The sequence below is a fragment of the Fukomys damarensis genome, unplaced genomic scaffold (genome assembly GCF_012274545.1).
Source record: "Fukomys damarensis isolate Sample0158 unplaced genomic scaffold, DMR_v1.0_HiC HiC_scaffold_18, whole genome shotgun sequence".
Classification (NCBI taxonomy): domain Eukaryota; kingdom Metazoa; phylum Chordata; class Mammalia; order Rodentia; family Bathyergidae; genus Fukomys; species Fukomys damarensis.
Genome location: NW_022900930.1, coordinates 273,069 through 286,802, shown reverse-complemented (window position 1 = coordinate 286,802; position 13,734 = coordinate 273,069). Strand labels below are relative to the sequence as shown.

Sequence of the window (13,734 nt, the reverse complement as noted above, 5' to 3'; positions counted from 1 at the left end):
TTTATTTTGTTTTTATTTTTTTTTTTTTTTTTTTTTTTTTTTTTTTTTTTTGGTGGGGGTTGGTACTGGGGATCCAACTCGGGTCCCTGTGCTTGCAAGGCAGGCAATAGATACTGGGCCCTTAATTTCCTTTTAAGTGATGCTGGATTGTTATGCAGTCCTCATAGTCATCAGTGATCCAGCTTTGTCCCGTTAGGATAAGGCTTACTCTGCATTTTTAATGAGTAATCTGGCAGTGCTGATGCTGTTAGTAGGAGAATCTCATATTGAGAACCACTGTTACAGAGTAAAAGCACAACTGAATGAATCAAGGTAACACCTCAGTTCTCTGAAGAGCAGGGTGAAGGTCAGAATCAGATTTCTGATTGTCCCTCCACTCTTTGTCCTTCAGAATGAATATAAAAATGAAACCATAGAAGATTGGGGCAATTGGAGTCTGCCCCTGGCCTTAATCATCCTCAGAATTTTTAATTCTCAGGCCCTTTGGCTCTTCTCTTTACAGTGCAGTGGTGAAAGAAACAAAGGTGTAGGGGGTGTATGCACACATCCACACCCTCGTCAGTTAATTTTGGCTAGTATTGTCCACATTTATTCCTTAGAAACAAATAAGTACTTAATACTATTATTTTTACTGTCAAGTTACTTTAAAAAATACTTAGCCACATTTTTAACTTTACTATTTATCTTTTTAGTAATAAGTTTTACTTCATACTTAATGGCTAGGACTTAAAATGAAAATGAGCACCAGAAATCAGACCTCCAGTTTTATTATTTATGGTATGTATATATTTTGTGGTATTTGGGATCAAACCCAGGACTTTCACACTGAGCTGCATCCTCACCCCTTTCTTTATTCATGACAGGGTCATGTCACTAAGTTTCCCAGGCTGGGCTGAAACTTGTGATCCTGTACCTCAGCCTGTTGCCTGGGCTAGACTCAAACTGTGATTCTCCTGCCTCAGCCTTCCAGAGTGTTGGAATTACAGTCCTGGGTCACCATGCCCAGGTAGACCTCTAATTTAAATGAAGGCATTGGAGTGACAAAAAGTTCCAGATTCAGAAGCATTGATTGCAGGAAAATATTCCATTTAGTTTTGTATTTTCAGTTTAATTTTTATGTTTGAGTAGTGATTCTATATTCTTTCCTTATATATTATATAGAATGTCTTTTCTGCCTCACAATTATAATCATTTCTGTTTGTATTTCAGCTAATGAGTAAAGAGTCTCCTGTCTCTTCAGGAAATGATGCGTATGTTGACTTGGATCGTCAGGTATGTATGTATGTATGTATATGTATGTATGTATGTATGTATTTATTTTGATATCAGGGACCAAACTCAGGTCCTTGTGCTTGCAAGGCAGGCTGCAGAACCACTGAGCTAAATCGCCAGCCCATTTGCATTGTTTTTAAATGCTCGGGGAAATGACTTTTTTTTTTTTTTTTTTAAGGAATCCTGCAATGTATTTTCATGATTTTAATAGCAAAATTATTTTGTAGTTTTTAATATCACTTGTTGATAAAATGCTGCTATACTTTTTTGTGTGTTCAAGTTCTGTGATCTTTTCTAATGCATGAACAGAAATCTTTGTATTCTTTGTCTTTTGTCATTTCTGCTTGTAGCTCGTAAATGTTTTTCATGAAATCTGTGCATGTAATTTTAACCTAAAGTTGAAATTGGTCTTTCTCCCACTTTGTGGTATTTGGTTTTAAAAGCATAATAAGTGTTACTATGAATGTGTTTCTCTTTTTTTTTTTCCCCCATCTTTACTGCCCAGAGGTTTAGTAGCAAGAAAAGGCAATTTTATTTTAATCACTTTTGCTCACTTAAAAGTTCATAATAATGGACACAGTTTGGAAATGCTTAATTTACATTGAGGATCAGAATAGTAGAAGTCTTTTTATTTGAAAATGGAGCTATACAAATAGATTTAAACATCTGATATGACTAAAAATATTGTGTTGAAATGTTCTAGCTATTAATTTTAGCAGTTGAAACCCCTATTCTTCTATCACATCTTTTATCAAAGTAAATTTCTCTTTTATTAAAAGAATCATCAAGGGCCAGGGATTTAGCTCAGTGGCACTGCACCTGCCTCACAAGTGCAAGGTCTTGAGTTCAATCCCCAGTACCAAAAAAAAAAACAATCAGCAAGTCAAGTGTTGTGGCACACACCTGTAATCCCAGCGCTGAGAAGGCTGAGTCAGGAGGCCCGCCACAAGTTCAAGGCCTGCCTGGGCTACATAGTGAGTTTAAGGCCAGCCTGAAGTACATAGACCCCTATCTCAAAAAACCAAAACAAGGGCCAGTGATTTAGCTGAGTGGCGCTGTGCCTGCCTCGCAAACACAAGGTTCTGAGTTTGATTTCCAGTACAAAAAACAAAACATAATAAAAGAATCAGCATTACCAAGAACCAAGTAGTCTGTATAGATAATGATATGTGAGAAAACTTAATATGAGAAAAGAACAAAATGCAAAGGACATATATGGTAAGACTGAAGGCTAAAAAAAATTCAGAGCCTTTAATGGTGGTGGTACAAGCCTATAATCCCAGCACTTGGGAAGATGAAGCAGGAGCCTCACTTTGAGACTGGCCTGGGTTACATAGTGAGTTCAAGGCCAGCCTAGCCTACATAGTGAGGCCCTGTCTTAAAAAAGTCAAAAAATAAAAGGAAAGAAATTCAAAGTTAGAAGTGCTTTCTTGTCAGTCTTAAAGAAAAGATCTTGATATTTTTCCCTTTATCACCCGCCAAAAAATACAAGAGGAGAGATATTTTAATTCTTTGTTGGAGCAACATGTTTAGTTATTAAGTGTCTCCATTTCACCAGTTGAAGAAAACTACAGAGGAACTAAATGAAGCTTTATCAGCAAAGGAAGAAATTGCTCAAAGATGCCATGAATTGGATATGCAGGTAAGTGGTCTGCCAAGTACTACCAAATGTACTGTGTTCTAAGGAAAAAAGAAAAGTTTCTGGTTAAACAAAATACTTAATTTCTGTTCTTTTCAGCAACCTATTAAATTTATAATGAGTTAACTAAAATAGCACAAACCTACAAAGGAAAAAGAAACAGATCAGCACACATCTTCACAGTGTGCTAGTAAACTGACTTGTGGGAAGAGCAGGGAAGATTTTTAAAACACCAGATTTGTGGAGTTTACCAGCATCTATAGTAGAAATACTCTTTCAGTGGCTAATTGAAGTTACTGGGGTTTAATAGCCAACTTACACAACTTTGAATATTTAACAGTTTAGGTATAGGTAGCTCTAGCACACAGTCTTCATCAATCTCTCAAAAGTGAAAAGGCAGTGGGAAAGTGCTGTAAGACTAAAAAGAGCAAAGATTACAGTGTCCAGGAACAATCCCATAGTGACCCTGGGGGAAAGTTGTAGCAGAACCCCAGAAACCTCTGCAGAAGGCTAGAGTGAGGCCATGACTAGAGCAGTTCATGGTCAGGCTCTGTGTGACCCTGGACATCTGGAAATGTGATCCCTTAGGGTCTTATTCTTTTCACAATTACTATGCGATTTTGGTCAATATTTTTCATGGCTTAGTTGGTGCTCGAGCATGATTTGCATACTGTAAGTGAGGGCACAGTCTGCCTCCTGCACTTGCCATCCATTCAGTGCAGTTAAAACCTGTCTGTACCTATCATTTCGTGTGTTTATGTGACTTGACAGGTACAATGCAGCAATACTGATAATAATAGTTTCACCTGCCTACAACTGTGTTCATGTGAAAACAAGCAGTTATTATTTTTAAGCAGACATGTTTTCTTATTTAATACTAAATTTAGGCTTGTGTTGTTTCATAAAGTCAACTAAGAAGTTAAAATAGCTTTGTTACTTATATATGCTATGTAATCTATTTTATTAATTTAGAGAAACCAAGCCAAAATTGTGGATACCTGTTACCTGGAGTTGCATAGTTGTTGTGTTGTTAGTTGTGTCTTGCAGTGCATGTAGACCTATAGCCAGGTTCCAAGTCACACAGTTCTTCTCTAAAGAGAGGTTAGAGTGACTGTTCGCATTATGGGGTAAGGTGGTTTTAGTTTGTCCTTTCTGGGTCCCTAATCTAGATAAAGGCTAGCTTCTTGTTGATAGACCCTTAAGCAGAGAGCTTCCAGTTGCTTTTTGCTATTACCAATTTTTAAATATAATGAAAAACTACATTAAAAAATAAAAAGAAGATAAAAATAATCCTAGAGGAAGTAGAGAAATTTTGGGGAGTTAAGTTATTCTTTTCAATCTAATAGTCTTAAGACACTACATCTATAAAATAAGGATAAGGTGTTATTTTTCTAATGCTGTTGTTTTAATTTTAAAAAAGAAAAATAAGATCAAGAAACACTACATTTGATTGAAGGTGACATTGTAACAAATGCTACTTGAAAGTGAGGAGATCTTATAAAACAAAAACTAAGAAATAAGATTATGCATGTGGGATTTACTTCATAACAAGGGGGACGTGGAAGGAGTGGAGGGATGTACCCATGATAAATGATTATCCATGCTCTGGTACTTGTTGATAAATACAAATTGGCCTGTGCAGGCACAGCTCATATTCTGTATTAGGTGGATTTTACTCTGAAAGGTACAGGACTTGGTCATTGAAAGGGATGCATGAAAAGGGGGTATAATCATACCGCACTTACTGAGTTACATAGTAAGTAATTGTTGTTACATAGTTGAGGTGTAAATACATTATTTACTTTTCAGATTTTAGAATTTATAGAAATGCTAAGAATTATGAGGTCATTATTTTTACAAGTATTATCTTTGATAATATAAAATTATACACTAATACGGGCAAGCTACAGGTTGCCATCTGATTATATGAAGTTTTGTAGTATTTGCCACAGATACTTCTCAAAGCCTAAATTTGCAGTTCTGTGTTTCATATCAGAAAAGTTTGCCAGTCTCTGGTTTGGATAGGTTGCAAGATCAGTACTAGTGTTGCAGGGAGTTTATGCAAAGAGAAGACATAGCCCCATAATATCCTTTTATATGGAGGGAGTAGTAGTAACAAGGCTAGAAAAAAGGCGTCTGTGTTGTTGCAACGTATACTGTATTGATTTCCAGTGTTTAGACTTGTGCTATAGAGGAACATTATTGTACATATTCCTTGGACAGAGGACATATGTCTAAAATACAAAAACTAAAAAATATTAGATACCTCCCACAAATTTAAGATCCAATGAAGAATTTAGCAATTAAATGAATAAACACTTCTCATAAGTATAAATAGTCAATAAATACATGGAAAAATCTTCAACATCTCTGGCCATTAGAGAAGTGCAAATTGAAACAACACTGAGATTCCATCTCCAGAAAGAATGTCTGCCATGAGGAAATCAAATAATAACATACTGGTGAGTTTATGGAAATAAAGGATCCCTTCTATATTGTTGGTTGGAGTGTAAAACAGTATAATCTCAAAAAATTAAAACAAGAAATGACATTCAACCCACCTGTTCCCCTCCTTGGTATTTTCTTGAAAGAGTTAAAGATATATTGCAGTGATCCATACCCATGTTTATAGCATCTTAACTCATTGGATAAGGCCTATATGACCATGAACAAATGAATGGATAAAGGAAATGTGGTATTTATACATAGCAGCGTACTATTCTGCCATAAAGAAGGGTAAACTTCATTGAGTCATTTGTAGGAAAATGGATGTACCTTGAAACCACAATGTTAAGTGAAATAAATCAAACGTAAGCATAAATACATGATTTCTCTAATATGACACACCCAAAATATAAATTAAGTGGAAAATAAAAGACATTAGGAAACAAGGAAATAAATCTTTTGCTAAAGGAAGGAGGAGACCAAGAGATGAGGGGAGTGAAAATAAAAATGGCATTAGGTACATGTGCCAACTCCCCACAGTGAATGTAATCATTGTGTACTACAAACATGTATTAATAAAAATTTTTAAACTTGTACAGGTAAAGACGGGTTGAGAAATAGAAAGGGATAGGACAGGTGAGGTAAGAGGAGAGCTTTTGACATCTTCTCACCAAAGAAGGGTCAAAAATAATGCTCTAGTGCAGCAGTTACTGCGTGGCTGGCTCCTCCTTGTGATCCACTCTCAGCTCAAAGTCAGCTGATTCTTACATGTCTTAGGTATCACAGTAGATCTGTGGAAGTCCACAGGAGGACTTCCATGATCAGCCAGTCTCTTATTTAACCCTCTGCGTAGCACTTTTTCTTCTAGTTTTTGCATGTATTAATTCACTTTCTGGTTTTTAAGTTTTATACATGTATGTTTGTTTATTGTGATCATTTTGAATATGTAACACATAGGAGTAAGGATTCAGTGCTTTGTTCATCTGCCCATCCCTGTACCTAGCAAAGGGCTGCAGTGCTCCACCTGTGGCAGGCACACAGTTCATATCTGAGTTAGTGAGTGAAACCATGAATGGATAGGTGGGTGGATAGTGAGTGATTATGTGAAGTAAACCAATAGGTGATTGAAGTGTGAATCATGATAGAACTGTATTTGTGGTAGTGAGGAATGGCTCAACTTCCTTGCTAGAATCTGTCGTGTCAGAAGACAGTAACTAGATAATGTCTTTAGTTGATGAATCTAGAAACAACAGTATATAACATTTAGAGATACAAAGTAATAACTGATAATTAATCTTTATTGTCAACATGGTGGGCTTCAGAGACTAGGGAAGCTCATTTCTGGGAGTCTGGCTGGGACATGGGGGCATGGTCATGTCTGGGCCCTGGCCCCTTCTTCTCTGTTGGTCTTTCCCTGTGCTCTGCTTCCTGGTCACCATGAAGTGAGCAGCATTGCTCTTCCAGTATGTTTCTGCCTGGAGCCAGATGACCATGAACTGAAACTGTGAGCCCAATGTTGTTTCAGGTGTTGGGTATTTTGTCCTAGAAATGTGAAAACTAACCAGTAAAAAAACCAAAAGCAGTCACATTAGGAGTTGAAAGTAATCTCTGAAAAGTGAGAAAACTCAGTAGAAAATTGTTGCTTTTCATTATAAGCGCCTTAACCTTGTTGGATTTTTTTTCCATAAATTAATCATATTTATATGTTTTAAAAATTAGTATCCTTTTTGTATGTAAGTAAAATGATTTCCACCATACATATTAAATTACTTCAGCAGTATGAGCTAGTCTTGACTTTTTTTTTCTTTGCAGTGCTAGAATTGAAACTAGAGTCTCATACATGCTAGGCAAGTATGTTATTAGTAAGGTACACTCAAGCCTCATAGCTAGTGTGATAATTCTTGTATTAAAGTTTTACATTAAACACTTAGCCATTATTAAATTTACCACATGTGAGGCTATTAATGAATTCTTAATTAAATTTGAAGGATCTATGTTGTATAGATCATAATTTTGACCAGTGTACTGTTGACTTTAGAAATTATTAGCAAAGAGATGAGTATTGAGAACCTGGAATATCTCAGTGGTAGACCAAATGCAATTTTGGAAACACAACAGGTATAGAGTTGACATTTCAGATTTATTCAGCAATACACAGTGAGTTGGCTACACTGTGTCATGCACTGTTCTAGTCTCTAGATAGTTAGGAAAGGAAGAAATAGACAAAAGTGGATAAAACATCCCTGACCCCAAAGTGCTTCCATTCAACTAAAGAAGACATGATAAATATGATAGTATGTTATGTGTCTATAAGCTTTATAAATAAAAAACACAACCAGGGAGGCTGAAGCAAGAGGATCGCAAGTTTAAGATCAACCTAGGCAAATTAGTGATTGAGATCCTGTCTCAGAATAAAAAATAAAAAAGGGCTGGGTATGTAGCTCAATACAAAGGTGCTGGCTTCAATCTCCAGTATCACAAAAAAGTAAAAGGGAGAAGGAAGAATGAAATAAGGAATAGAGAGTCAGGACAAATCCCAGTAACTGCAGTTAGTAAAGCACAGAAGATAAAATTAAGGAATGCAGAGTGAGGGGAGTTCATTTTTAACAGGATTGTCAACACAGGTCCCCATGAGAAGGTGATGGGTTAGTAAAGTTCTGAGAAACCTAGAGTAGCAAATTTGCTATTTGAAGAGAATTACAAGGTAAGTACATGGTAGTTACAAAAGCCTTCAGGTAGGAGTGTTACTTGGTACATTCAAAAACCATCAGGGTGAAGATGGTAGGAGGAGAAGAGAGGGTACAAAAAAATAGGAAGAGGTAGTCTGGAGAGGCTTCATTATATCTTTGTAAAAACCAAGTAGTACGCAAAGCAATTGGGGTTATAGTTAACAGTGCTTTATTGTATTTATTGAAATAGCTAGAAGAGAGGATTTTGAATGGTTAAATACAAAAAATGTTAAGTTTGAGCCAGGGATTTAGCTCAGTGGTTCCTCTGCCTGCCTTGCAAGTGGTAGGTCCCGAGTTTGATCCTGAGTACCAAAAAAAAAAATTAGTTTGAGATGATAGGTATGCTGCTTATCATGCTTTGATCCTTACACATTAAATACATGTATGAAGATATCACATACACTGAACCCTAGATGTATATACAATTATTGTGTGTGTTTAATGTTCCCTTTGGAAAGTCTAAATTTGAGATAACCTGTTGGACATGTAAGTGGAAATGATCTCCAGTTTGATGGTCTTTACACTCAGGAAACTGGAAGCTATCTCTATACTTAGGGAAAAAAGCTCTAGATACTTTTGGTGAAAGGAAAGAAATCGACTCAAGAGAATGAGGTGGAAACAGTGAGTTGGTTACATAATCCAGGAGACTTAAGGGTTCCGGAAACCAGGGAAAGAAAATGCTTTGAGAGGTTTTGGTCCTGTCAGTGTTGTCAGAGGGATTTCAGGGATAGGGAATTGTTCTTCTGAAGAGCAGTCAAGTGTTGGGTCCAGCAGCACAACTAGAATGTGTTCAGAAGAAAATGGAGACTGGGGAAGAAGACTTAGGAATAGCAGGCGACTTTTGTTTTACCTTATTGAGATATAATTGATACACAATAGACTACTTGTATTTAGTGTATACAGTTTTGACACATTGTGATTTACATATGAACATCTGAAATACTTGGCACAGTCAATTTACAGAGCCCATCACTCTTCAGAAGTTTCATTATGACCCTTGTCCTCTCATCAGTCCCCAGGTCTGTGTTATGGATAAGATGGTATTTTCTAGAATTATATTAAGAGGAATCATGCAGTGTATCCTTTTTTTTTTTTTTAAGATTCTTACACTCTTGTCAGTGTCAATATCTAAATTTTTTTTATTTCCAAATAGTATTCTATCATATGGATATACTGAAATTTATTTATCCATTCACTTGATAAAGAAAGCTACTGAAACCTTTTTTTTTAAATAAAACATTGTGTTGGCATATGCTTTATTTGTCTGGTGTAAATACCAGGAGTAGTAATGGCTGGATAAATCCTATGGTAGTTACATGCTAGTTTTTCGTTTTTTGTTTTTGTTCTTTCATTGAGTTTATTGGTACTTTTCAGGTTATACAGTACAGTTATATTCATTATTGGGATCTTGTACCTTTACATGACACATCTTGGTTCTCATTTTTTCCCCATACCCCTGCCCTCCCTTTAACCCCCTCCACCCTCCCCTATTTACAAAGACTTTGTTTCCATTTTTTCCTTTTTTCATATTTTTTTCTTTTCTCTTAATTCCTTCCCACACTATGCCTATTTCCCCTGTACCTTTAGCTCTTTTCTTCCTATTTCACATTATCAGTTAATACAGTTTGCATATTACTTACATTTTTAGTTTTTCACACCAGAGAAACTATTCGGTATTTGCACATATGTGTCCTATTTCATTTGAATATGGCTTCCATATGCATCCATTTTCCTATAATTCCTATGAATTACTCTTGATTTCTCATTCTTTATGACTGAGTAGTACTCCATTTTATAGAAAAACCACATCTTTTTTATCCCATCTGTAAATGATGGGCAATTGGGCTATTTCCAAGTTTCAGCTATTACAAACTGTGCCACAATAAACATGGCTGTGCATATGTCTCTGTGGCGTGATTCAGTTCTTTTGGAAAGGTACTCAGCAGAGGGATAGCTGGGTCAAATGGCACCTTTAATCCCAGTTGTTTGAGGTATCTCCATATTGATTTCCACAGTAGTTGAACCAGTCTGCAGTCCCACCAACAATGAAGAAGGGTTCCTATCTCCCTACAACTCCACCAGCATTTGTTATTGGTTGATGTGTTGATAGCAGCCATCCTTTCTGGGGTAAAGGGGATATCTCAGTGTTGTTTTCATCTAAACCTCTTGAATGACGAGTGATGTTAAACATTTTTTCCTATATTTATTTGCTGCTTTTACTTCTTTGAAAAATGTCTGTTCATTTCAGATGCCCATTTTTGAATCAGGTCTTTATACTTGGGGGACCTGTTTTTTTGAGTTCTATGTATATTGTAGATAATAGATCTTTGTCTAAGGAGCAACTGGTAAAAATTTTTTCCCATATTGTAGGTTGTCTTCTAGTTCTGCTGGTGGTTTCTCTTATAGTGCCGAAGCTTTTTAATAAGATGAGATTGCAGTTGATTCTTTGCTAGTTCCTGTGCTGCTGAGGTTTTGTTCATGAAGTCTTTTCCTATGCCAATGTCTTTGAGAGTTCTGCCTAACTTATCTTCCAGCAAATGTAGTGTTTCTGTTTTAATATTTAGATCTTTAATCCTCCTGGATTTTAGTTTAGTGCATGGTGAAAGATAAGGGTCTACTTTTAATCTTTGGCAGGTTGAAATCCAATTTTTCCAACACAATTTATTAAAGAGGCTATCTTTCCTCCTCTGAGGATGGTTGGCTTCTCTGTCAAACATCAGTTAGCTGAGTACATCTGTAGTTGTTTCTGTATCTTCCAGTGTATTCCACTGATCCTCAGATCTTTTTCTTTCCCACTACCATGCTGTTTTTGTCACAGTGGCTTTGTAGTATAGTTTCAACTTGGGGATTGTGATACCCCCTGTCATGTCTCTGTTCCCTAGAATTGCTTTTGCTATTTTAGGTCTCTTCTTGTTCCAAATGAATTTTTGGATTTTCTCTAGGTCTGTGAAATACACTGTTGGAATTTCAATTGGTATTGCATTGAATCTGTATAGCAGTTTTGGTAGTATGACCATTTTCACTATGTTGATTCCTCCTACCCAGAAGCAGGGGATATCTTTCCATTTTCATATATCCTCTTCTATCTCTTTTTTTCAGAGTGCTGTAGTTTTCAGTGTACAGGCCTTTTGCTTCCTTCATTAGATTGATTCCTAGATATTTCTTTTTTGTATGCTATTGTGAAAGAAATTGTTTCCCTAATTTCTCTCTCAGTCTATTATTAGTGTACAGAAAGTTACTGATTTTTGAGCATTTACTTTGTATCCAGCTACTCTGCTCAAAGTGTCAATTGAGTCTAGAAGTCTTTTTTGGCAGTTTTTGGGTTTTCTTTGTAGCGTATCATATCATCAGCAAATAATGACAGTTTAACGTCTTCCTTTCCTATCTTTATTGCTTTAATTTCTTTCTCATGTCTAATTGCTGTGGCTAATATTTCTAGAACTATATTGAACAGGTGTGATAGTGGACATCCTTGTGTTCTGATCTTAGCATGAAGGTTTTCAGTTTTTGTCCATTTAATATGATGTTGGTTTTTCATATATAGCCTTTATCAAGTTGAGATAAAGAGCATCTATTCCAATTTTCTGCAGTTTTTGTCATGAGTTGGTGTTGAATTTTGTCAAATGCTTTCTCTGCATCTATTGAGATGATCATATGGTTTTTTTCCTTCACTCTGTTAATATAGTGTATTACATTTATTGATTTACATATGTTGAACCATCCTTGCATCCCTGGGATAAATCCAACTTGGTCAGGGTGTATAATCTTCTTGATGACCCTCTGTTTGCCAGTATGTTATTGAGGATTTTTGCATCTGTGTTCATTAAGGAGAATTAGCTTATAATTCTCTTTCTTGATTGGGTCTTTCCCTGGTTTTGGAATCAAAGTAACACTTTCTTCCAGGAATGAATTTGGAAGTATTCCTTCCCTTTCAATTTAATTGAAAAGTTTAAAGAGTTGTGGCAGTAGTTGTTCTCTACACGTCTTGTAGAATTCAGCTGTGTATCCATCAGGACCTGGGCTTTTCTTTGTTGGTAAATTTTAAATTATGTTTTTAATTTCACTGATGGTAATTGGGGTGCTTAGAATTTTTTAATTTTCATTCAACTTTGGTAATTCATAAGTATATAGGAATCTGTCCATTTTTTTGTGTCCATTTCTTTTGTTCACTTTATTAGACTACAGGTTCTCAGAGTAAGTATTGATGATCCTCTGGATTTCTGCTGGATCTGTTGTGACTTTGACTTTACCTTTTTCGTTCCTAATTGCATAGATCTGAGCCTTTCCTTTTTTTTTTTTTTTTTTTGTCTTGACAAGATTGGCTAAGGGTTTATCGTTTATTTATTCTTTGGAAAAACCAATTGTTCAAATCATTGATTTTTTTTTTTTTTTTGGTATTATTCTCTTAGTTTCCATTGCATTCATTTCTGCCTTGATCTTTATAATTTCCTTCCTTGTACAAGCTTTCGTTTTTTCTTTCTCTTTTTTTTAGGAGCTTAAGATTCATCATTAGGTTGTTTATTTTAGCTCACTGTTTTCCTAGTGTGGGCATTCACTTCTTTGAATTCTTCATATAAAACTGCTTTCATTGTGTTCCATACGTTCCTGTATGTTGTATTGGCATTAGCATTTATTTATTAAAACTGACTAATTTCTTCTTTAATTTCCTCTGTGACCCATTGATTGTTCAGGAGAGTGTTGTTAAACTTCCGTGTCTTTGTAAAGTTCTTGTGCTTTCTTATGCTGTTGAACTGCAGCTTAATTGCACTATGGCCTGATAATATACATGGGTTAACTTCAATTCCTTTGTATTTATTTAAACCTGTTCTATGAGCTAGTATGTGGTCTATTTTGGAGAATGACTCATGTGCAGCTGAAAAAGAATGTGTATTCTGATTTTGTGGGGTGGAACACTACAGACATCTGTTAAGTCCATTTGTTCAAAAGCGTCATTCACTTGTAGCATTTCATTGTTGAGTTTTTGTCTCGATGATCTGTCTATTAGTGATAGTGGGATATTGAGGTCCCACTGCAATGGTATTAGTGCTTATTTGGTTTTTCATGTCCCTTCATATTTGTTTTATATAGTTGGGGGTATTAATATTGGTGCGTAGACATTTTATGATTGTCATGTCTTCCTCTTGGATTGTTCCCTTTTCAACGATGTGGTGGCCTTCTTTGTCTCTTAATTAGTTTTGGTTTGATATTTACTTTATCTGCGAATAAGATAGCTACACCTGCTTTTTTCTGGGCTCCTGTCACATGGAGAACTGTTTTCCATCCTTTTATTTTCAGTCTATGAGTTTATTTTTTGAACTAGATGTGTTTCTTCTATACAACATATTGTTGGATTTTGCTGCTTAATGCATTCTGCCAGTCTGTTTCTTTTGATTGGTGAATTGAGCCCATTAACATTGATAGTTATAACTGATATGTATTGAGTTGTCATTGGCATGTTATTGTCCTATTGTTGTCTCTTTCTAATTTTTCCCCCCTCTCCCTTTAGTTTCTTGCCTTGCCTGTTTGATTTGCTGCATTGGGCCTCATGGTGTTGTGGGCTTCATTGTCTTTTTCTAGGATATTGTTTAGAATTGTTTAGAGTGCTGGTTTGGTATTCATGAAATTTCTCCGGTGTTCTTTGTCATGGAA

General features: G+C 35.8%; 1 protein-coding gene across 1 annotated transcript in view; it reads left to right on the top strand.

The window, feature by feature from the left end:
• The window catches only part of Hook3 (hook microtubule tethering protein 3), a 109,764-nt gene that overhangs the window by 42,584 nt on the left and 53,446 nt on the right, over window positions 1-13,734 (top strand). Inside the window, exons 8-9 of the mRNA XM_010622449.3 lie at window positions 1,210-1,272; window positions 2,831-2,914. Of these exons, the coding sequence (XP_010620751.1) occupies window positions 1,210-1,272; window positions 2,831-2,914 (147 nt within the window). The remainder of the gene's footprint in view (window positions 1-1,209; window positions 1,273-2,830; window positions 2,915-13,734) is intronic.